Here is a 23,490-nt window from a genome sequence, read left to right as displayed (position 1 = left end):
TAACCCTACAGCTAGAATAGAACTGGCAGAACTTTCGAAGTTAATCAACAAGCGTAAGACAGCTGACATAAGGAAGTATAATATGGATAGAATTGAACAGGCTCTCAGGAACGGAGGAAGCCTAAAAGCAGCGAAGAAGAAACTAGGAATTGGTAAGAATCAGATGTATGCGTTAAGAGACAAAGCCGGCAATATCGTTAGTAATATGGATGAGATAGTTCTATGGCTGAGGAGTTCTATAGAGATCTATACAGTACCAGTGGCACCCACGACGATAATGGAAGAGAGAATAGTCTGGAGGAATTCGAAATCCCACAGGTAACGCCGGAAGAAGTAAAGAAAGCCTTCGGAGCTATGCGAAGGGGGAAGGCAGCTGGGGAGGATCAGGTAACAGCAGATTTGTTGAAGGATGGTGGGCAGATTGTTCTAGAGAAACTGGCCACGCTGTATACGCAATGCCTCATGACTTCGATCGTACCGGAATCTTGGAAAAACGCTAACATAATCCTAATCCATAAGAAAGGGCACGCCAAAGACTTGAAAAATTATAGACCGATCAGCTTACTGTTCGATGCCTACAAAGTATTTACTAAGGTAATTGCAAATAGAATCAGGAACACCTTGGACTTCGGTCAACCAAAGGACCAGGCAGGATTCCGTAAAGGCTACTCAACAATAGACCATGTACACACTATCAATCAGGTGATACAAAAATGTGCGGAATATAACCAACCTTTATATATAGCTTTCATTGATTACGAGAAAGCGTTTGATTCAGACGAAACCTCAGCAGTCATGGAGGCATTGCGGAATCAGGGTGTAGACGAGCCGTATGTAAAGATACTGAAAGATATCTATAGCGGCTCCACAGCCACCGTAGTCCTCCATAAAGAAAGCAACAAAATCCCAATAAAGAAAGGCGTCAGGCAGGGAGATACGATCTCTCCAATGCTATTCACAGCGTGTCTACAGGAGGTATTCAGAGACCTGGATTGGGAAGAATTTGGGATAAGAGTTACTGGAGTTACTTGCGATTCGCTGATGATATTGGCTTGCTTAGTAACTCGGGGTAAAAATTGCAATGCATGCTCACTGACCTGGAGAGGCAAAGCCGAAGGGTGGGTCTAAAAATTAATCTGCAGAAAACTAAAGTAATATTTAACAGTCTCGGAAGAGAACAGCAGTTTACGATAGGTAGTGAGGCACTGGAAGTGGTAAGGGAATACATCTACTTAGGACAGGTAGTGACTGCGGTTCCGGATCATGAGACTGAAATAATCAGAAGAATAAGAATGGGCTGGGGTGCGTTTGGCAGGGATTCTCAGATCATGAACAGCAGGTTGCCATTATCGCTGAAGAGAAAAGTTTATAACTAGCTGTGTCTTACCAGTACTCACGTACGGGGCAGAAACCTGGAGGCTTACGAAAAGGGTTCTACTTAAATTGAGGACGACGCAACGAGCTATGGAATGAAGAATGATAGGTGTAACGTTAAGGGATAAGAAAAGGGCAGATTGGGTGAGGGAACAAACGCGAGTTAATGATATCTTAGTTGAAATCAAGAAAAAGAAATGGGCGTGAGCAGGACACGTAATGAGGAGGGAAGATAACCGATGGTCATTAAGAGTTACCAAATGGATTCCAAGGGAAGGGAAGCATAGCAGAGGGCGGCAGAAAGTTAGGTGGGCGGATGAGATTAAGAAGTTTGCAGGGACAACATGGCCACAATTAGTACATGACCGGGGTAGTTGGAGAAGTATGGGAGAGGCCTTTGCCCTGCAGTGGGTGTAACCAGGCTGATGATGATGATGATGATGACGATGATGATGATGAATTCTGTCTAGAGCACTGAGGGAGCATGCGGTGAAGCATAGATTAGGGATAATTGAGCTTAGCTGCTAGGCTTTAGATATAATGTTAGTGCACAAGGCAGCCAAGACACGCAAGGTATATTTTCTTGAATACTTTACCTTGAGTATTAGCAAGAGCTGCAAGGCCTTTATTATTACAGTAAAACCTTGTTCATTCAGATTTCACAGGACCAAAAAAAGAAAAAGCCAAAATTAATCAAGGGTATCAAGAAAACAATAAACAATTGCTTACTACGTCAACATTCTTTTATTTACTGAATGAAGCAGCAAGTCCTGTTTTATGTTGTATAATATCAGTGTGGAAGCTGCAATTCTCATCTCGTGACTGGTTTGGGCTCACAGTAACGGAGCCCTTGCACCTTCCTTCACAGTACGGCCATGGCGCAAGACCCACATTTTCCTTCGAAAGATGCTTTTCACTACCACACACAGATCCCAATTATTTTTAGTACGATGAGCTGGTCAACAGATCATCCATCCATCGCATTGCAGCTGGAGAGTTTGATGCCAGCGTGTGGGCCGCGGTAGAATTGCTCTTCATCCTTGACACTTCTGCCATGTTCGTGACATTGTGTGCACATTGCACTGAGTCAGAACAAAACCAGCGCGTGCTGCTACCACTGCGAATAAAACTGGTCACTATCAACGCAATCGCAGACAGTGACTACGCAGTTCTGAAGGCACATTGCCAACGCACACAGAGTCTAAAAATAACTGCTGCTTGCCTCAGCCACCGCAGACGAAACCGCAGGCATTATTCACATATTGACACGATCATAGATGCTGACTACGTGTTTCATAAGGCATGTGGCCAACATGCACAGAGTCAAAATGAAACTACTGTTTGGCGCAACCACTGCAGACGAAACTACGGTCACTGTCGACGCGATCACGACCATGCAGTTCTGAGGGCGTGCAGCCATCGTAGTGTCACGTGCAGTGGTAAACATAAGAAAAAAAATGAGGGTGATGAATGGGATTCCTGCGACAGTAACGCATTAACATTAGTTATCCTCTATGGAAGGTGCAGCATCCATTCTTACTTCAATCTATACAGCACACAGAACACAAACGCAACCACTTGTGTACGTGACTATCAGAACTCACGACACATGTCCGAAATTTGCCTGCGAGCGATGTGCTTCCACTGACGGCCAAGTGTCAGCTGTGTGAGGCCGCATTTCAACACGCTTTTGTCAGGTGCCTCCTCCCCTTCCACTTGTGTTGGCCTCCTCTCTATTCGTCTCTCCTTTTCTACCGTACACAAGCCTACAGAGTGGTTTTCGTTCACATGACCATTCTAGTGCTGGCGCATTAATAAAGCTATACAGGCACAAAAGTACAAAGTCGAAATAGGTACAAAGCATTCCGGTGTTCCCGTCTTTCCCATATGGTTTCTGCTGATAACTATGGCAATGCGACTCCCCAGTTTCAGTTGGAAGCTAGTGCTGCTCTTGCTCTTTGGCATCGCACATTTGTGGCACTCCACGCTCTCCCAGTGTGCCAACAAATATGTCCAGAATAATGAGAGTTTGATGCCACTAAATAATACATACACCTGTCAGGTCAAGAGGACGAGTCCAAATTATCTATCTTCAGCATTAAGGAAGGTCAAATTAACGAGCTTTTGCTGTACAATAAAACTTACATCCATGCCTCATTACTCGTGTAGCATGTTTTAGACACCATCCTTCACATTTAAATATGAATGAGCATCCAAGTATGTTCTCGCAGTCTTGACCTTTTTATGGAACCTTTTCATTTTGTTACGTATGCTTTCTTTTTAACACGTTAGCATTAGGAGTGTAAAAAAGTGTATGTGTCTGACGTGTGGGAAGCCGGTCGTGTAGCTGAGGTGGAGAGAAGATGAAAAAGCTTAGGTGTGTGTGTGTGTGTGTGTGTGTGTGTGTGTGCGTGTGTGTGCACATGCGTGCGTGCGGGCGTGTGTGGGCATGCGTGTGTGTGTGGTGCAACTAAGGTGTTCTGCTCCAGAACCACCATGAAAAATAGCCTTAATCTCCTTACCCTTGTCACGCGCATAAAATTATCTCGCCTGTACCTTTTTCAAAAGATCTATTATCATAATAATGTGCTTAAATCGCACTGGATACAGCCTACTGCTTTCATATCTTCACGCCTTGATCACCATTGCAAAGTTCATATTCGTAGAGGAAACACGGTGACATATTCCCATTCATTTCTACCCAAAACTAGCCGTCACTGGAACCACCAGCCAGCCCCAACCGTCAGTATTACTAACCCAGAAAGATACCGTGAGGAACAGGTCCTTTTGATGTCTTTTTCTTTTTTCTTTTTTTGTTCAGTGCGTGTATGCGTGCATAGCAGAATGACCTGTGTGTCACTATGTTGTTCCATGTACATTATGACAACATCATGGTGTCTACCAACCGGGAATACTCAGGGATTTTCAATACAGTGGAACCCCATTCATACGTTTTTCACCGGACCGGGGAAAAAAAACTTAACAGCCGGGAAAACGCAACAGTGAGGAAAGCTCCGAAAATGAATGAAAAAAAGTGCAGCTTCAACTATAGACAATTTATTTCCACAGAGTGCGCTTAGGACCTAAAAAAAAGTCCAGAATTGTGGCTTGCCGTTTCTTTCGCTCGCTAGAAATCACCACACGTTTCTCAATAGCCTGGAAGGCCGCATTGCTGTCAGCGTCGCTGTGAGGTGTGACGTACCTGCGGAGGAGGTCCAGAGCCGCAACGGCTTTTCGAAAGCTACGATTTGGCAACTCCCCGGCATCATGCGGCTCGTGCATCGCAGTCTGTGACTTCACTCGCGACCGAGATCCCAACGATCTCGGCGATGCTCTGACACTCTGACGTCCCGACAACAACATCCACGGCAACGTAGTCGACGTATGTGACCGCCATTTTGGCTTTTGGCGAGTTTTGGCCGGGCTTGGCTATGGAGCTGGCTGCAAGAAGCCGCACGCCAATTCGATGGCGGCCTCTCGAACTGGCGTGCGGCTTCTTACAGCCAGTTCCATAGCCAAGCCCGGCCAAAACTCGTCAAAAGCCAAAATGGCGGTTGGAGCGCGTTGCCTACTTTAGCCCAGGCGGGTTCGGGGGGCTAAGTTGCGACGTATCATGCGGGAACGCTTTCACAGCTACGACGTAACAGCGGGGTTCCTTATACATTGGATCCTATGGAAGCTATGCCGGGACCGGATGAAAACGACGTAGCAGCCGGGAAAACGCAGCAGTGAGGAACGTAACAGTGGGGTTCTACTGTAGTCTGGAAAAACTCAGGGAAAAACTCAGGGAATAATTGCTTCTATCAGGGAAAATTAGCTGTAATTTCATTGAAAGGGAAAGAAAGTCGCGGTAAAGCTGGCTCGAGTAGGAGGAGTCGCCTGTGTTTAGTCAACGACAGACTTTCCGGACTCCCGATAATTCGGACGGCTTCGCAGCACCACCACATACCCCATAGAGCCTATGTATAATAACGTCTGAAATTTCAGATGCAAGAACCCTTCGCCATCCAATTTTCCGGACTTTCAGCTGTCATGGCAGGTCCGAAACGGCATTAATAAACCACCACCACCGCCACCGTTTTGATGACCTCGAACGCTTCTCAAACGCTCTTGCACGCAGATCCGCTGGCAGCCGTAGCCACCACCGCAGCAATGCTAGGCCTAGCTGCTGCTACGTTCGCTATTAAGCTTCTTGGCGTTCTGTGCCGTGTTTTTCACTGAAAAAATTCTTCACTATAAGCAATGGCACCGACTCCGCCTTTGTGGTCTTCGCGATTGGCTTCGAAGCTCGGAAAGCACGACACGTTGCATAATGCCGGTTGCCGAAAGTCAGCTTCGCCTCACTAGAGCAGTATTACGCGGTGAAGCGTGTGCAAATTATTGCGGTGAAGCTCAACAAGCGTCGGAGGGGGAAATTGTCATAGGACACGCGTGCACCCGCTGCCTTTTGTCACAGGATGAGCACCGATGTGCCTAATAAGTTTGTCTGATGTTCTGCGGCAGTAAAAGACATGCAGTGGCGTACCAACTATTTCTAGAGTGTGTGTGTGTGGGGGGGGGGGGGGGGGGGGGGGGGCACACCGCATCTCGGCCCTGTGACAGTGGACGTCCAGTGAACCTGTTAAAAACCACCACTGCAACTGCTGAGGGGGTATGCAATGCTTTAGTGCTTTATAATGCCCACCCCTCCTACCCTTCCCACACACTCAATTTCTACTAGATTTGATATCTATTGAGTTCACAGTTATTCCAGGGCAATGGGATAAATTCTTTGTTCACAAAACACATTCATAAAGCTCCGAATAGCTTACATACGTCATCATCATCAGCCTGGTTACACCCACTGCAGGGCAAAGGCCTCTCCCATACTTCTCCAACTACCCCGGTCGTGTACTAATTGTGGCCATGTTGTCCCCGCAAACTTCTTAATGTCATCCTCCCACCTAACTTTCTGCCGCCCCCTGCTATGCTTCTCTTCCCTTGGAATCCAGTCCGTAACCCTTAATGCCCATCAATTATCTTCCCTCCTCATTACATGTCCTGCCCATGCCCATTTCTTTTTCTTGATTTCAACTAAGATGTCATTTACCCTTGTTTGTTCTCTCACCCAATCTGCTCTTTTCTTATCCCTTAACATTACACCCATCATTCTTCGTTCCATAGCTCGTTGCGTCGTCCTCAATTTAAGCAGAACCCTTTTCGTAAGCCTCCAGGTTTCTGCCCCATACGTGAGTACTGGTAAGACACAGCTGGTTATGCACTTTTCTCGTGAGGGATAGTGGCAACTTGCTGTTCATGATTTGAGAATGCCTGCCAAACGCACCCCAGCCCATTCTTATTTTTCTGGTTATTTCAGTCTCATGATCCGGATCCGCGTCACTACCTGCCCTAAGTAGATGTATTCCCTTACCACTTCCAGTGCCTCGCTACCTATCATAAACTGCTGTTCCCTTCCGAGACTGTTAAACATTACTTTAGTTTTCTGCAGATTAATTTTCAGACCCACCCTTCTGCTTTGCCTCTCCAGGTCAGTGAGCATGCATTGCAATTGGTCTCCTGAGTTATTAAGCAAGGCAATATCATCAGCGAATCGCAAGTTGCTAAGGTGTTCTCCATCAACTTTTATCCCGAATTCTTCCCACTCCAGGTCTCTGAATACCTCCTGTAAACACGCTGTGAATAGCATTGGAGAGATCGTGTCTCCCTGTCTGAAGCCTTTCTTTATTGGGATTTTGTTGCTTTCTTTATGGAGGACTACGGTGGCTGTGGAGCCGTATCTTTCAGTGGAGATATCTTTCAGTATTTTTACATATGGCTCATCTACACCTTAATTCCGCAATGCCTCCATGACTGCTGAGGTTTCGTCTGAATCAAACGCTTTCTCGTAATCAATGAAAGCTATATATAAAGGTTGGTTATATTCCGCACATTTCTCTATCACCTGATTGATAGTGTGAATATGGTCTATTGTTGAGTAGCCTTTACGGAATTCGGCCTGGTCTTTTGGTTGACAGAATTCTAAGGTGTTCCTGATTCTATTTGCGATTACCTTAGTAAATACTTTGTAGGCAACGGACAGTAAGCTGATCGGTCTATAATTTTTCATGTCTTTGGCGTCCCCTTTCTTGTGGATTAGGATTATGTTAGCGTTCTTCCAAGATTCCGGTACGCTCGAGGTCATGAGGCATTGTGTATATAAGGTGGCCAGTCTTTCCAGAACAATATTCCCACCATCCTTCAAGAAATCTGCTGTTACCTGATCCTCCCCAGCTGCATTCCCCCTTTGCATAGCTCCCCAAGGTGTTAATAATAATATTTGGGGTTTTACGTGCCAAAACCACTTTCTGATTATGAGGCACGCCGTAGTGGAGGACTCCGGAAATTTTGACCACCTGGGGTTCTTTAACGTGCACCTAAATCTAAGCACACGGGTGTTTTCGCATTTCGCCCCCATCGAAATGCGGCCGCCGTGGCCGGGATTCGATCCCGCGACCTCGTGCTCAGCAGCCCAACACCATAGCCACTGAGCAACCACGGCGGGTCCCAAAGGTGTTCTTTACTTCTTTCGGCGTTACTTGTGGGATTTCAAATTCCTCTAGACTATTTTCTCTCACATTATCGTCGTGGGTGTTACTGGTACTGTATAAATCTCTATAGAACTCCTCAGCCACTTGAACTATCTCATCCATATTTGTAACGATATTGCCGGCTTTATCTCTTAACGCATACATCCGATTCTTGCCTATTCCTAGTTTCTTCTTCACTGCTTTTAGGCTTCCTCCGCTCCTGAGAGCATGTTCAATTCTATCCATATTATATTTCCTTATGTCAGCTGTCTTACGCTTGTTGATTAACTTCGAAAGCTCTGCCAGCTCTATTCTAGCTGTAGGGTATAGGCTTTCATATATTGGCATTTCTTGATCAGATCTTTCGTCGACTGCGATAGCTTACTGGTATCCTGTCTAACGGAGTTACCACCGACTTCTATTGCACACTCCTTAATGATGCCCATAAGATTGTCGTTCATTGCTTCAACACTAAGGTCCTCTTCCGGAGTTAAAGCCGAATACCTGTTCTGTCGCATGATCCGGAATTGCTCTAATTTCCCTCTTACCGCTAACTCATTGATTGGCTTCTTATATACCAGTTTCTTCCATTCCCTCCTCAAGTCTAGGCTAATTCGAGTTCTTACCATCCTATGGTCACTGCAGTGCACCTTGCCAAGCAAGTCCACATCGTGTATGATGCCAGGGTTAGGGCAGAGTATGAAGTCTATTTCATTTCTAGTCTCGCCATTTGGGCTCCTCCACGTCCACTTTCATCTAACCCGCTTGCGGAAGAAGGTATTCATTATCCGCATATTATTCTGTTCAGCAAATTCTACTAATAACTCTCCCCTGCTATTCCTAGAGCCTATGCCATATTCCCCCACTGACTTGTCTCCAGCCTGCTTCTTGCCTACCTTGGCATTGAAGTCGTCCATCAGTATAGTGTATTTTGTTTTGACTTTACCCATCGCCGACTCCACTTCTTCATAAAAGCTTTCGACTTCCTGGTCATCATGACTGGATGTAGGGGCGTAGACCTGTACTACCTTCAATTTGTACCTCTTAAGTTTCACAACAAGGCCTGCCACCATCTCGTTAATGCTATAGAATTCCTGTATGTTACCAGCTATATCCTTATTAATCGGGAATCCGACTCCTTGTTCTCATCTCTCCGCTAAGCCCCGGTAGCACAATACGTGCCCGCTTTTTAGCACTGTATGTGTTTCTTTTGTCCTCCTAACCTCAATGAGCCCTATTATATCCCATTTACTACCCTCTAATTCCTCCTATAACACTGCTAGACTCGCCTCACTAGATAATGTCCTAACGTTAACATTGCCAGGTTCAGATTCCAATGACGTCCTGTCCGGAGCCAGGGATTCTTAGCACCCTCTGCTGCGTAACAGATCTGACCGCCGCCGTGGTCAGTTGCGTCGCAGCTGGTGGGGACTGAGGGCCAGGGTTTGATTGTTGTATTCATATAGGAGGTTGTGGCCAAGCACTGCACCAGGGTGGCCAATCCTGCTCTGGTGAGAGAGTGCGTTACCGGTTTTGGTCATTGGGATCAGGCCGCACTCCAGGCCTGTTTATGCAATTTTCTCAACACACGGTTCTTTTTCTGGTGGAAAATTGCGCGGCAGCGGGATTCGAACCACGGTCCTCTTGCACGCGAGGCGGATACTCTACTGCCACCGCAGGAGTTGTACGCCTCATTTAACCTACAGTGATGCCTTCTTTGATCAGTCAAGGTGGACCAGTCTGAGCTCGGTTAAACCGCACAGATGGCACTCAGCTGGAGAAACCTGGTATTTATGACCTGCACATGTGTGGCCATACATAATAGAGATTTCTTTTTTTTTTTTTTCTTTAAGAGCGTCCCCGTACAGTGGTAAACTAAAAGAAATGAAATATTAAAAAGGGGAAAAGAAAAAAAGAAGGAAAACAAAATAAGGAAGAGAACAGCGGATTTGAACTCGTGACCCTTGGATGTTGCCCAGAGAGATAACTCAATTGGTTGATCCGTCAGGCTCGAGGTTACATTGAAGCGCCATAACTCCTGTTCGGAGCCTCGTATTTACGTGGAAAGAGACTGATGTCCGCGATGGTCGATTCCGAGTGGTTGGAAGGCATACTTTCTTGGAGAAAATGGCCCCCCGTCGATGAGAAGGAACTCGAGCGGCTCTAGAGACAAGGAAAAGCTTAAGCAGGTGCGAGCGCGGCACGCTTAGCGTGGGAAGCTAGCCCGAGTAACTATACCTTTGTGTAAATATAAAGACCCTAATAAGACTACTGTCGAAAAGTGATAGGCCCAGCGGGCTGTACTACGATTGCTATGACTGTAATCTATGAATGACTGCTATGAATGTATGTATATATATATTTATATATATATATATATATATTCATCTCATCTATGGGATCAAATGCGAGCGCTGTTGCTTTGTTTCTGCGTGTAGTAGTTAAGAGAACGAGTTTAAGGTAGGAGAAAAAAAAAGAAAGGAAAATTACTGAAGCACAATTGCAGCGCTGTGGTTTTAAAGCGCACCCGCGGTAGAGAAACAGAAGAATATATAAACGTGTGTGGCCCTGGTACGCACGTGAAAAGCTGCCTTAATAAATTTAGAGACTTGAGAAACAGTTTCTTTAACAACCAATAACATGACAATCAGCCCTCGAATACGACAAGAGAAATTATTGAGACCGTAATATACTAAAAATATCACAATTAGTTCTCTATCTTCGAAGTAATATACAAAAAATATCACAATTCTCTGTCTTCGAAGTTTGCCTTCATATTGGTGATAATGCGCCCTTTATTTTCGCCAAATATAAACAAAATGTATTGTTCAGTTCATGGAGGACATTCCTGAAACAAGGACGGAAGGTGTTATGACACATGAAAATAAGGAAAGAAAAACGACGGCTTATTATTATTGACGCTTTTAACCGGACCAGGAACGTAAAAATTTTGTCACACATTGCAGTTACAATCCTCCCCCCCCCCCCCCCTTTACTTTCCACAAAATATGAGCCTGTTGTAAACTACAGCTATGTCAGGACACCGAGAAGCATAGTTGATAGCGGCCATATCACACAGTCTAATGCATGAATAAGAAAATTTTTACAAAACTGTATTTGATCCAACCACTTCGCACAGGAAGTTGGCACAGGAGGGGACCAACAATTTTCGCTAAATTTGGTCTTGGCGGCTTTGATAGTGCTGCCAGAGCAGCGGGCTCAATTCTTCCGCTCTCGCTATAGAAATGCTCAAACACGCTGGAGTGCTTGCATACGTAATTTATTACGAAAGCCATCCATTTTGAACTTCACCTCCACATCAACCATTAATTTGTCCTTACAGTCGCCAAACCTAACGAAGCTGCCTTCTTTAGTTCAGTGAGGATACCAACCGAAACTAATATATCACGCATGACAAAGTAAGTACAAAAAAATGAGGGTTCAATGATTATTCGTAACGCTTCTCAATAACCCAGAAATATTAAAACTATACAACACATTTCTCTTGAAATGCTGCCTATTCCTTCAAAGTATAAAGTATCTTAAACTCTCTTGGAGCAATAGCAGTAGCGTGATAATTTCGAACACTTGTTTGCAATTTTTTGATGCTGTATTTGATGAACATGCATTTACCATCGCACTTAAACTTGGCATATTGCTCCTCTTATGTTCGCACAATTTTATCTCAGTTGTTATTGTAATTATGCAAGCGCAGCAGTCTAAGTCTTGCACTGCTCGTAAAACAGACTAATAAGGCTATGGACCACTTGCATACCTATTCTACTTGAAAATGTGCATTTAACACTCATTTGGAGCATTGCCTACACCTTATCCGTACCATGCCCCTAATTTCCCCTAGAAATAAACAGGATGCCTTGTTTAGCTCACCAAGAACATCGGAGAAACAAACTGCAAATCTCGTAATATCCCCTTCGGTCACGGCATAAGATTTGCAAACGCAACTCATTTTTGCCATTACTGTGTAGTGGTTACAAGGAATAGATAGTGAACATTAGGCTTTGAGTGAATTGCACATTCTGCTTTCTTAAGGTACACCCATTTCATTTCTCAGTGAAATGTATCCCTTCAAACGACCGCTTTCACGAAGCCATTGACCTCTTTAACGTCCCTTCAAAGAGGGTAATGCCTTCGTGAATGCAAAGTGGGGGGTTTCGGTAGTAATCGCAAAAGATTTTCTTCCCTTATTGTAATGCTTGGGCCCAATAATTAACCTTTGTAAGTAATTTGAGCGGATGATTCAATATATTTATTGAAGAAACGTAGCACGACTCACTTGACAATTAATGAATATTAGTTACTATATATTTACTGGGTCACTATAAAATTCAGAGGCATTCTCCCGCCTTGACTTGCCTTCTATATGGAGTCTCCGGCAAATAGATAATCTTCGAAAAGATTTGCTTCTGTATGCATCTCGTTTTTATTTGTATTTGAGAATGTCTCACTATGAGTTTTACGCATTTTTCCTCTTTTTTTTTTCTGGGCGTTTTACTAACTCCTCCCTTCTGTTTTCTTTTTGAATAAAATGAACACTACCCCTTATACTTTTCAAGCTGGATTAGGTCGTTCTTTTTATATTTTAGCATGCTTACTAGAGAGTGACACCATCGGGCAACATGGTGTCAGCCTATCTCTTGACATAAAACAAAGTTCTGTGTCACTCAGGGAATTTGGCAAATGCACTCAGGGAAAACCTGGAAAACTCAGGGAATTTGGAATGTCAACTTGGTAGACACCCTGAACATACCATTATATTTCATAAATGTTTTTTCTTGCTGCTTTTTCTGATTTTGTTCTTTGTAAAGTGCTTCTTATCAAATTTGTAAGTGTTGTGTCTGTGCCCCTCCCCTCTACAATACTGTAAAGCCTTGAGGGTACATTAAATAAATAAATAAATTGCACTTTACTCTTCGAAGAGGCAGGACGTGTGTCAAGTGAGTACCTGAACAACACTTTGCAATGTGGTGAACTCGGGATTTAAATCATATATATGGGACCCCAGAGGGACTTAACACTAAATGCATTTCTCTTGCATTCACTGCTAAATCACCACTGAATTTTTGTCTTCCAGATTATGGATCGACTGTTGGACAAAGAGGTCCACCAAATGTATAAGAGCCCACCGCTGAGTTCTTACTACAGCACCTCTACTCCCCCTGTGGCAACTGCATTGAACGCAGCATTTCCTGCATCCGAGAGCACTTCGGGCAGCTCCTCTTGCACGCCACAGACCAAGGCAGATGACCTGGCACCATCCACATCTGCACTTTCTGCAAGCAATGCTGCAGAGCGTAGCAATGACTCCACCAGCTGTGTTGGTGCAGCCGACTGCCTTGGTGATGGCACTGCAGTGGTGCCAGCAGCAGCACCAGCAGCCACGGTAGCGGCAACAGCTGAGCCAGGAAGTCCACCACCTCTGGCTTCTGGAGGGGTACGCCAGGAGCACTCTGGGGGAGCAAGGGTCAAATCACACCGGCACAACAGGTACGGCAATCTATTGCAGGTTGCTGAGTGACTAAGAGAAATGGGGAATGTCAGGGGAGTTTTTATGCGCTTGATAAAGTCATGGAACTGTCATGGAACAGACAACTGTCTCCCAGGGGAACAGCAAGATGGCAGCAGCCTTCTTAACCCCACCCCTGGAGAGACAGCCACTGCCTGTATGTTTGATATAAGTAGGTGAATTAACCTGATGTGTGCTGTGGTTTGTGAAGACAGAAGTTCTGTGAAATTTAAAATCATTGATGACACTGAAGGTGCCTTGAGCTATGAATATACAGTAATCCCTCGTTATAACGAAATCACTTTACTCGAAATATTGCTTCATTTGAAATTTCTTCCGGTCCCGACCCAAACGCATGCATTTTAAGCCGCATTACTTGAAGCGCACGAAGACCTTGACCTGCTTAGAGCGAAGTGGCGAGTGGAGGCATCGGCGCCGCTGAGTGCCGGCGTCCCTTTTGTGAATGCAGTGTCAAATTAGTACCACTGACGAATTAGTTTCATGCAGGCATAGAACAGGCCACAATAGTACCAAACCCATGACCGATGACTGCCTACTAACAGGTCTAAAGCAAGGGCTCCCAGCTGTTTCTTGCGGAGAGAACGAAAGCTGTCAAATTCCATGGTGCAGCATGCCCGAACTGTTCATCTCGGTCGCAATCGCATAGCTGGTGGTACCCCGTGATAGAATCCACACGAAAATAAAGTTTTCCTGATGCTTTGAGATGCCAGAAAACCGCAATCTCTTGGATGCCGAAAAGTGGCCAAAAGATCGCGGGCAGACTTGCGCCTTAGCATTCCATGGGGTGCGCTCGATGAGCAAAGTTTTACGACTCTAAAGAGGACTTCTGGCACTGAAATGTGCTGGAAAGCACAAAAGAAGTGTCCCTTCTATTATAAGTGCCACGTTCGACACGAGGAGCTACATTAACAAATCGGGAAGACGAGTTTGGGGAAGCCGGTCAGAAATTTGCTTGCCACTTGCCGTAATCGGCCTGCATCGAAATAAAACACCACCCCTAGCTTCGTTGCACTTTTGACGGTTTAAATAGACTGATAACTTGCTGAAAACACGAAAAATCCAAGCATCGCCAGTGGCTAGTCAGGCTGTCAACATGGCAGGTCAATACAAGCTGGTGTTTCCCTGGCGATTTTCTCGAGCGGGTCGTGCTTGATTCACGCCATTCGACTTTAGTCAAACGGTCTAAATGCGTGGTATAATTGAATTTTGTTCCTAGACATTTGTTAGTGGAACGGACGCGACAGTGCGCAAACACCGACACTCGAACTGTAGAATTAGCACAGTGTCATCGACAGTGGTGCGCCAGAAAACTGTTGTTTTGCAAACCTCATGGCTGCACACCTCGGAAAAAAATTGCCCAGGGATCGTGCAAAGCCCCTACTGCAAAACTGTTCAGTTTTCACGGTCGCGCTGCGTACCCACAATAAGTGGGTAATGGTTTTTTGAGCACAACAAACACAACCTCAACCTCAGGCACGCCCGGTAAGAACCTTAAACAGCCAAAGCTCACTGCCTGTTTTGCACCTGAATAAAGTTTTGCTTCACTGAATATATTGTATTTTTACTTCCTCGTAGTTGTGGCGCAATTAAAGCTCAACTGCTTTAGCTTATCTCGAGGGGTCGTTTATATCAAATTACAGCTTATAACGAATTTTTTTGCCGTCCCACTGACTTCGTTATAATGAGAAATTACTGTAGTTAGAATATAACTTGTGCTGAGCATGCTTGATGTAGAAAGGTTTAAAATTAGGTTTGCTAGAAATTATAGTATGCTGTGCTCCCCACACTGGGAAGCACATGACATTACTTGTTGCTTTGAACATTATTGCTCTTCAAGCGTGAGTGCTGATAGGACGGGCAGCTTTTACTTGAGTTGTGGTCTCAGTTTAGTAGATGCATCTAAGACTACCACTTCATTGCTACTATTAGCATGCGATCCCCCATTACAGAGAGGGAGAAGAGGGAAAAAGCTTTACATGCCTCTCTACATTTTAGGTGCTGAGCCATGCTCCCTAAGTGGCTGCAGAAAATAGTGCCTTTTCCTCTCCACAATCACTCTCTCTCGCACTGTAAAAGTTTTTTGCCGCATGCCACTGGCAACAAAATTATGTTGCATACGCCGTGAATTGTGTTGTACATTATCGAATGTACGCGAGCACCAGCAATCACTCTGGAACGTATGGATACCACATGTAAATATAGCAGATAGAGTTGACCCGTCAATTCAGATTTCAGTTACTGTGAACCGACGATTGACGATCGGCTTTGTCTCTATCTTCACTGTCACCAAGACATGACAATGCGCTTGCAACACACTAGCACTGGCAAGCAAATTACTGCCGCATGGCTTTGTGCCCACTGTTGCAACTGGCGTGGAACATTTGCAGTGTATAGTACATGTTAAGGTTTTGGCTGGTTCACTCATAGACCCAACTGTGTGTGACTTGCGTGATGTGCAGAAGTGCTGGTGACAGTGGTGATCGTAGCGAGGGAGCTTCAAGTCCTGGCTGGGAGGAGAACTTCAAGGCTTGGGAAGCCAAATTTCGATGTACAAACTTCCGAACAACAAAGAAGCATTCAGCAGGTGAGTAAAGCTGAAAACATCAGCACGCAGTAGGATCTGTCTATCCAGAATGACATATAAAACTGACTATGTGGCCTAAAATCATAAGTTTACGGGCGCCAAAATGACATTTTTTCAAGTTTAGAAGTTATCCTGCGGCAGTGAGACACTCGAGAACTTGTTCAAGGCGAGTGATGTGAGAGGAAAAATCTGCAGAAAATACTACTATTGGGGGTGAGGACTTACGGAATTGCAACTTGCACTTGCTAACAATCTTTATGAGGTTGTACTGCATCAAACTCTGTAATCGCCACAATATCTACCTTGCCCACACATATGCGCTTTATGATTCGCAGGCATGGCCAGCATTGACAGCAGTGCACCTGAAACAACATCAAGCGACAACTCACCCACAGTGGTGCGGCGTGGTGGCTGGGGTCGCCCGTGTGGACCTGGCAGTGACAGTGGCAGCAGTGGCGAGAGTAGTGACTCAGTTGTGTCCAGCTCCTCTGGGGATCGGGCCACAGGTGTCAAGGCTCGGCACACAGACAGGTGACTGTGTTTGCTAACCTCACTGTTTTTGGAGGAGAACCTCACTTGTGTTCAAGTAGTGCTGGAGAGACGGGTAAGGGATTTGGCAAACTTCAAGGGCCTTTCATTAAAAGGGCCCTGAACAACTGTTTATTGAAGTTGAGAAATGCATTTCAAGTTAAATTAGACATGTTTCATCCCGACCAGACGGGCTTCCGTCAAACACTGAACTTCATTAAATTAGACTATTTCAGAAATGCTTTGCCACAAAAATTGCTTCAATGCATTCAAGCAGAAGTGGAGTCATTAGAGAGTTTTAGAATAGGAGCCCCAAAGGTTTTGGGGCCCCAAAGAAATAGCGTCGACGCCACTGCGCATGCGCAAGACGCAAACTCCGTTTGGGTTTTGCGTTGGGAACGCTATTTCACCGATTTAGCGGGAGCCCAAATAGCGGCCCCAAAAGCTTTGCGTCGGCAAACATGGCGGCACCCATCGAAGCGACGGCTCTAACCTAGCACAAAACTGGGTTCGATTCGCGGTAACGCGTGAAGTTCGCAAGCTAGGAGAAGTGAGTGCGGTTATCGCTTTCTCTCAACTAGCGTGTGTTATTAAGATAGACTCATTAGACGCCGCTGATTTTGAATTCGATTGTGGATTTTATGGCTCGTAGGCCTGACAAGGCTAAGCTTGGCTGGTGAAGGCTAGTAAAATTGGTTTGCTCAAAACTAAGCGCAACTAATTGTTTGCTGCTTACAGAGAATAACCTCTAAATTGTACTTAAACGCGAATACACGCAAGTAAAAATTATTATTCCTATCATAAAATGGTATATTTTATTTAATTATTTCTAATAGTTTTTCTTTGACGCCGTAGTGGCGCTGTCAGCGCAAGACGCTATCCGCAAACGTCAAACCCTATTCTAAAACTCTTCACTCCTACGTACCCCAACGCTAACACCCGCAAAGCTCTTTGGGGCCCCAAACTCTTGGGGCCCCTATTCTAAAACTCCCTATTGGCAATCAAACACATTGTTCATGGTGCTTCCACTCCTTCAAAGATTTGCACTGTAAAGGCTATGGCGAAGAGGGGTGTGCCCACAATACTCCTCCTACTGACTATCACCGTGGCGCGCAGTTCAAATTTGATTTTGGATGTTTTCGTAGGCGCCGCTATCTCCAATTTTGCCACCTACAACGTGCCAAACACAGTTCTCCTCGGCAAGCCGCAGTGTGCTCAGCTAGCGCACTCGTCTCCACATCCTGTGGGGGCCACAGTATATACGCTACATGCATCTGCAGAGTTTGTGCACACTCGCGCTCATATTATTCTGTGGCTGTGCTACATGGCATGGACCGGCTTTATCCTGCACCAGCTTGACTGATAAATAGTAGCCACTTCCAACTTGCGCATGTTGAAGCTCATTACGAAGCGAAGTCTGTCAAGGCGTCTAACCAGGAGCTGCCAGGAGTGAGTGTGCACTGGCAAGCGTGCGTGTGGTGTGACCTTAAGTTTCGCATGGTTCGAAGCTAGTTCAGGGCTCAAAACTAGTTGAAATTAGTTATACCCGACGACTACGACATCGGTAAGCAGGGTGGTCAAAGTTAATTCCTACGTGGGCAGCCGCGGCCAAGTGTGAGCACACGGTAGTCGGCTTCTTCCAGAAGTACGTAATTATTATTGAAATTCAAATGCAGATTTTTGCTTACTTCAGCCTTTTTATTAAACTGTATGAATAAATATACACAGTAACAGTAGGAAGAATCATATTGATTGAAACACCCTTCTTGATTTATTTCAGCTATTGGCCAATAGCGGCCGCATATGGGAATCCGCTATATTATGAGACAAAGCGTTCAGAAAAGAGTGTCGAGCAGGCTTCTGTTAAAAAGAGAGAGTTTGAGAGATCTCGCACTCCGCTTGCGAGATCCACGCGCCGTGCACAACTGCAAAATTGGGCTGAAAAGCTCACTGCAGCCTATGCTATCGGATGACTGTGTTTTTTCGCCAAGCCTGAGGGGTGGTTCCAAGCCCCTTTAACCCTTTGTGGTCATGAGCATTTATGCACTTTGCAACCTTTCTGGTCGGTAACCATTTCGCACGTTCTGGACTCCTCAGAGAAAGAGCACTGGTCTGAACACGTAATAGGTCACTTATTTCTGAAAACTTTTTTTAGTCATCAGGCTCTTGTATATTGCACTGCCCCCACCAGCATCACATTGTGGGTTATCACCGCAGGAACCATTTTCTCTGGGTCCTCATTGTCACTTTCTTCTTCAATCATCTCATCGAAGGATGTTCGTGAGTTAGCAAAATGTATTCCTCCTCGGTACAAAAATTATCTTCTGATCGACTAAATTCAGGCGAGTTATTTCCATCAAACGCATCCAGAGAAAACAGGGTCATCCTCTTAGTACTTTGCTGTGAAAAGCACGTACAAATTCCTTGAAGTGTGCCACTAAAAATGTGCTATCCACTTATGCAGACGTTCACAAGCCTGCACGGTACACACAGCATAGTACACAACACAGCACCCATAAGCTGGAGGAGCACCTCCATGGGAGCTCCATTTTCGGTGGCATACACTAGAGGGTTCATACCTTGTGAGGAGGTGCCATAACGTGTACTGAAGGGTAAACAGGTATCTAGACTATGCAGTGCCCATGTTGCATTCCTTGACTTGTGGTACTGGCCCACTGACGCTGCTACATGCGGACACTAAAGGTCGGCACTCTCAGTCGACAATGCGAAAAAATGACGAAAATAAAGTTAGGCGACGCGTGCTTGCGGTGCAGGCACGACACACGCTAGTCCGTTCTAAGAACCTGCTATGCTGGTCCTCTGGTACTGGCGCTCTGCTGCAACCTCTCGGCTCGCAACAATTGGTGACTCCGGACTACGAGATGACCGACCCCAGCAACCTAACGCCCTCAGGCAACCTTCCGCCTGACGCTACCTTGCACCCACAGGACATTGCAGCTCTACAGCTTCGCCTGCCTACGTTCTGGCGCAAAGACCCACAAGTTTGGATTACCCAGGTCGAAGCCTCCTTCGATGTATACCACATCACCTCAGAGACTTCTCGGTATCGCCACTTACTTGCCAACTTGTCTCTTGAGGTTGCTCACGAGGTGGAGGACGTCATCACTGCACCTTTGGGTGATGCCCCATACCAGCAAATGAAGTAGAGTATACAGTCAACGACTGATTTTTCGGTACCTCTAGGAAAGTAAAAACGTCAGAAAATTCAGGCAGTCCGAAAAAATGAATGCATGCAAAAAAAAAACGCACTTTTTCTTTTTTTATCGGATCTTGAGGTCAAGGGCGAAGTACCACGCTTCCGAAACCCTGCCAAAGCATCAGTGAAGTGGCTATAAAAACAGGCGTTCAAAAACTCTGTATGCAGCCGACTGCCGGTTTATTATGTACATGTGCATTGTCGGGCGGCCGGTGTTATTGCTGCATTGGCTTAAAGAACTTGTTGATTGTTGTTTGGACGGCGTTCCAGTTGCATGCGATCATATTCACCTCGATCTGAGCAAGGGTCACGTCAGCACTGTACACCGATGAACGAGTCAACAGTGCACGCATCAACTCGGCGCTTGTAGTCGGCGCAGGCACTGGCTCCTTATTTTCAACATCGGAGTCTTCTGAATCCCTCACAACCTGACGGACTATTTCCTCGTCAGTCAGTTCTGCGCAGAAGTCGAGCTCGTTGTCAGCGTCAACAAACTGTTCGAAAGTAATTTCCGTGGGTATGGAAACCCCAGCAGAGCGGAGGTCTCCAGCACCTGCTCACCTCTGAGGAGCTTGTAGATTGCTGCCCTTCCCAGCTGCTCAACAGGATGCGACGGCTCCTGGGCTCAAGCAACGTCGACGCAAACAGTGCGCTGTTGAAGGAGCTCTTCCTGCAGCGCTTGCCACCATCCACCCGCCTTATCTTGGCCGCTACAGGAGACTTGACCCTCGACCGCCTCGACCGCCTCGCCCGCCTTGCCCAGCTCACTCAGCTCGCTGATTGAGTCCACGATGCGACTTCTTCTGCCACCGCTCTCTCTTCAACACCAGAGTCCTCTATCATGGCCCACTTAGAGTCTCAGGCCGACCAGCTCGCCCTTCTCCGTCGATGCCCTTCGGACATCATCTCGTGACCAACGCGGCTCCTCCTCACGTCCCACCCGCCATCCCTCTACCCCGAGCTGTCCCCGCTCATGCAGTCCTTGAAGCTCGCCTATTTGCTGCTACCATCGCACCTTCCAGCACCGCGCCCACCTGTGCAAGTCCCCATTCCAGTGGTCGCGAAATGCACTACGAGATCACTGACGGTGGCCTGTGACCTCGCCTTTTCTTTGTCATGGATCGCATTTCTGGCCTGCGCTTTCTTGTGGACACGGGTGCAGAGGTCAGTATACTGCCGTCCTCCAAGCGTGACCACGCTTCTTAGTCACCTGGCCCTACGCTCTGCCCGGCGAACTCTACCTCCATCGCCACATATGGTCTACAGTCCCTCACTCTTGACTTTGACCTGCAGCGCATATTCTGGTAGGTCTTCATTGTTGTGAATGTCAATCAACCTATCCTCAGCTCCTACTTCCTGACCCATTTCGGCCTTAACGTTAGCATGTGCCGCCGTCGCCTGATTGACAGCAAGACACAACTCCCCATCCCTAAAGTTCTGTTGGCTGTCGCCGCCACTGGCATTCTACCATGCCCGTACACTCACATCCTCGAAGAATTTGCTGAGGTGATGAGGCCCTGCAATTTAAATCGGGCACTGAAGCACAGCGTAACCCATCGGATTGTCACATCGCCCACCCGTTGCTACTCGTCCGTGTCACTACTTCGGTGAGCGTCTGGCCATTGCTAAACGGGAATTTGAGCACATGCTCCAGCTGGGTATTATTCGCTGTCCGTCCAGCAGTTGGGCCTCCCCACTTTATCTGGTACCCAAGAAAAAACCAGGGGATTGATTTGTGCGGCGGCTACCAGGCGCTCAACACTAACACAGCCCATGATAGCTATCCCCTTCCACACATTCAAGATTTCACAGGCCACTTGGAAGGATGGAAAATCTTTACTAAAGTGGACCTTGTCAACAGCTATCACGAGATCCCCCATTGAGCCTATCAATATCTTGGACGGCCATTACTACACCCTTCATTCAGCCTGTTGGAGTATTTGCGCGTGTCCTTTGGGTTACGCAGCACAACTCAAATGTTCCAAAGATTCATTGCCAACGTAACGCGCAGACCCTTGGCTGTATTTGCCTACATCGACAGCATCCTCGTTCTGAGTCCCAATCCACAAGATCACAAGCATCACCTCTGGGAACTCATTCAATGCCTTCAACAATTTGGCTTGATTGTCAACCCCAGAAATGCGTCTTTGGGTCTTCCGAGCTTGAGTTCCTGGGTCACCGCATCTCGATGCTAGGAATTCGTCCATTGCCCTCCCACGTGCAGGCCGTGCAAGACTTCCCAGCACCCACTATCTTACACCAGCTGCGGGAGTTCCTGGGCCTAGTGAATTTCTCCCAAGTGCTTTATTCCGCACTGTGCTGAGCTTCAGCATCCATTGACTGACCTGCGCATGACCAAGGACTCCTCATCCGCAATTTCCTGGTCTCCCGAAGCTCAAGCTACTTTCAGGGCTGCTAAACAAGCCATTGCCGATTCGGTGCTTCTCATCCACCCAAGAACTAATGTGCCTACTCGCATCATGGTCGATGCTTCCAGTGTGGCCATCGGTGCTGTTTGCTAGCAGCAAATTGATTTCGAGTGGCATCCACTGGGCTTCTTCTATATGAACTTCCAACCTGTTGAGACTCGCTACTGTGTTTATGGCCGCGAGCAGCTCGCGACCAAAAATGCAAGCGGATATGATGCTGCTGCTGATCAATTATTTGCATCCCCTTTGAAACGAGGCAGTGACAAATAGTCACCTAGCCTGCTTGAGTTGACCAGGTCCAGCTACACGCAACTGCTACAGTTGAACACTTCGTGGAATACAGTGAAGCCTCATTAAACCTTAGTTGGCCGGAGCTTGGAAAAAGTATGTACTTAACAGTAGTACTGCTTAACCAAAATAGCATGAGATTGCCCACTTACCTGTCAAAAACAGAAGTCGGAGAGAGTGCAATGAAAGGGCAAAAACATGCAGTATTTATTTACTTCGCGCGACAAAAGTCTGTTATTTTTGTTTCATGGCCCGTCCGTCAGCCTAGCAGTGACGACAGCGGCGTCAGACTCTCTTAAGGGGGGCAATTGCCAAAAAATCGATTTTTTGAAAGTCACGTTTTCAGTTTTCTATAACCCTTTTGTCCATCTGATACCCAAATATCATCACTGTAAACCACTTGGGAGTGACCTAAAAAAATTCGTTTTATCAGCCAAGGGGGCGAAAAATCTAGCAGAAATCAAGAAAGAACAGCGTTTTTCAAGCCGCAATATCTCCGGAACAACTCGACCGAACGCCGCCATCTTGGTCTCATCGGAAAGCGCATTTCTCCGTCTTCAAATTTTCCGCTTCAGCTATCTCCTCCATACAGAAACAAGCGCACAAAAAGCAAATGATTGAAGGTCGTGCCGGAGTCTGCGATTGGCCGCGCCCGCCACGCGACTCCAGCGCGGTTCGCCATTGGTCCGGCGCTCGCGTCGTCTGCTCGTCTCTTTGCACGTCGCGAGTCTGTACGTCACCACTCGCCGTAATCTCGACATGTCAAAACGGGCACTGTGCAGACATCACAGTAGCATGGCCGATCCCTATGATTGTGGACATTTCAGACTCGCGGCTAAGCATTCCGAGCATTGGCGACGCGGATTTCGCGACCAAAATTCATGCGCGGAATCCTCAGACATGCGGCTAAGCCTTTCAGCACTTGGTGTTTCGGAATTCGTGACGAAGCACATCGCGCA

The 23,490-nt window shown here is 46.4% G+C and overlaps 1 protein-coding gene across 3 annotated transcripts in view; it reads left to right on the top strand.

Moving 5' to 3' along the window:
- Window positions 1-23,490, top strand: part of Dora (zinc finger SWIM domain-containing dorado) — a 219,791-nt gene that overhangs the window by 133,955 nt on the left and 62,346 nt on the right. For all 3 annotated transcript variants that reach the window (XR_012827326.1, XM_075688469.1, XM_075688478.1), the window contains exons 18-20: window positions 13,033-13,445; window positions 15,945-16,069; window positions 16,405-16,600. Coding sequence is in view for 2 of the 3 variants with exons in the window: in XM_075688469.1 (XP_075544584.1) it covers window positions 13,033-13,445; window positions 15,945-16,069; window positions 16,405-16,600 (734 nt within the window). In the remaining variant the exon portion in view is untranslated. The remainder of the gene's footprint in view (window positions 1-13,032; window positions 13,446-15,944; window positions 16,070-16,404; window positions 16,601-23,490) is intronic.

Source organism: Dermacentor variabilis, chromosome 1 (assembly GCF_050947875.1).
Source record: "Dermacentor variabilis isolate Ectoservices chromosome 1, ASM5094787v1, whole genome shotgun sequence".
In the NCBI taxonomy this organism is placed as follows: Eukaryota; Metazoa; Arthropoda; class Arachnida; order Ixodida; family Ixodidae; genus Dermacentor; species Dermacentor variabilis.
This window is presented reverse-complemented; position numbering and strand designations above follow the sequence as displayed.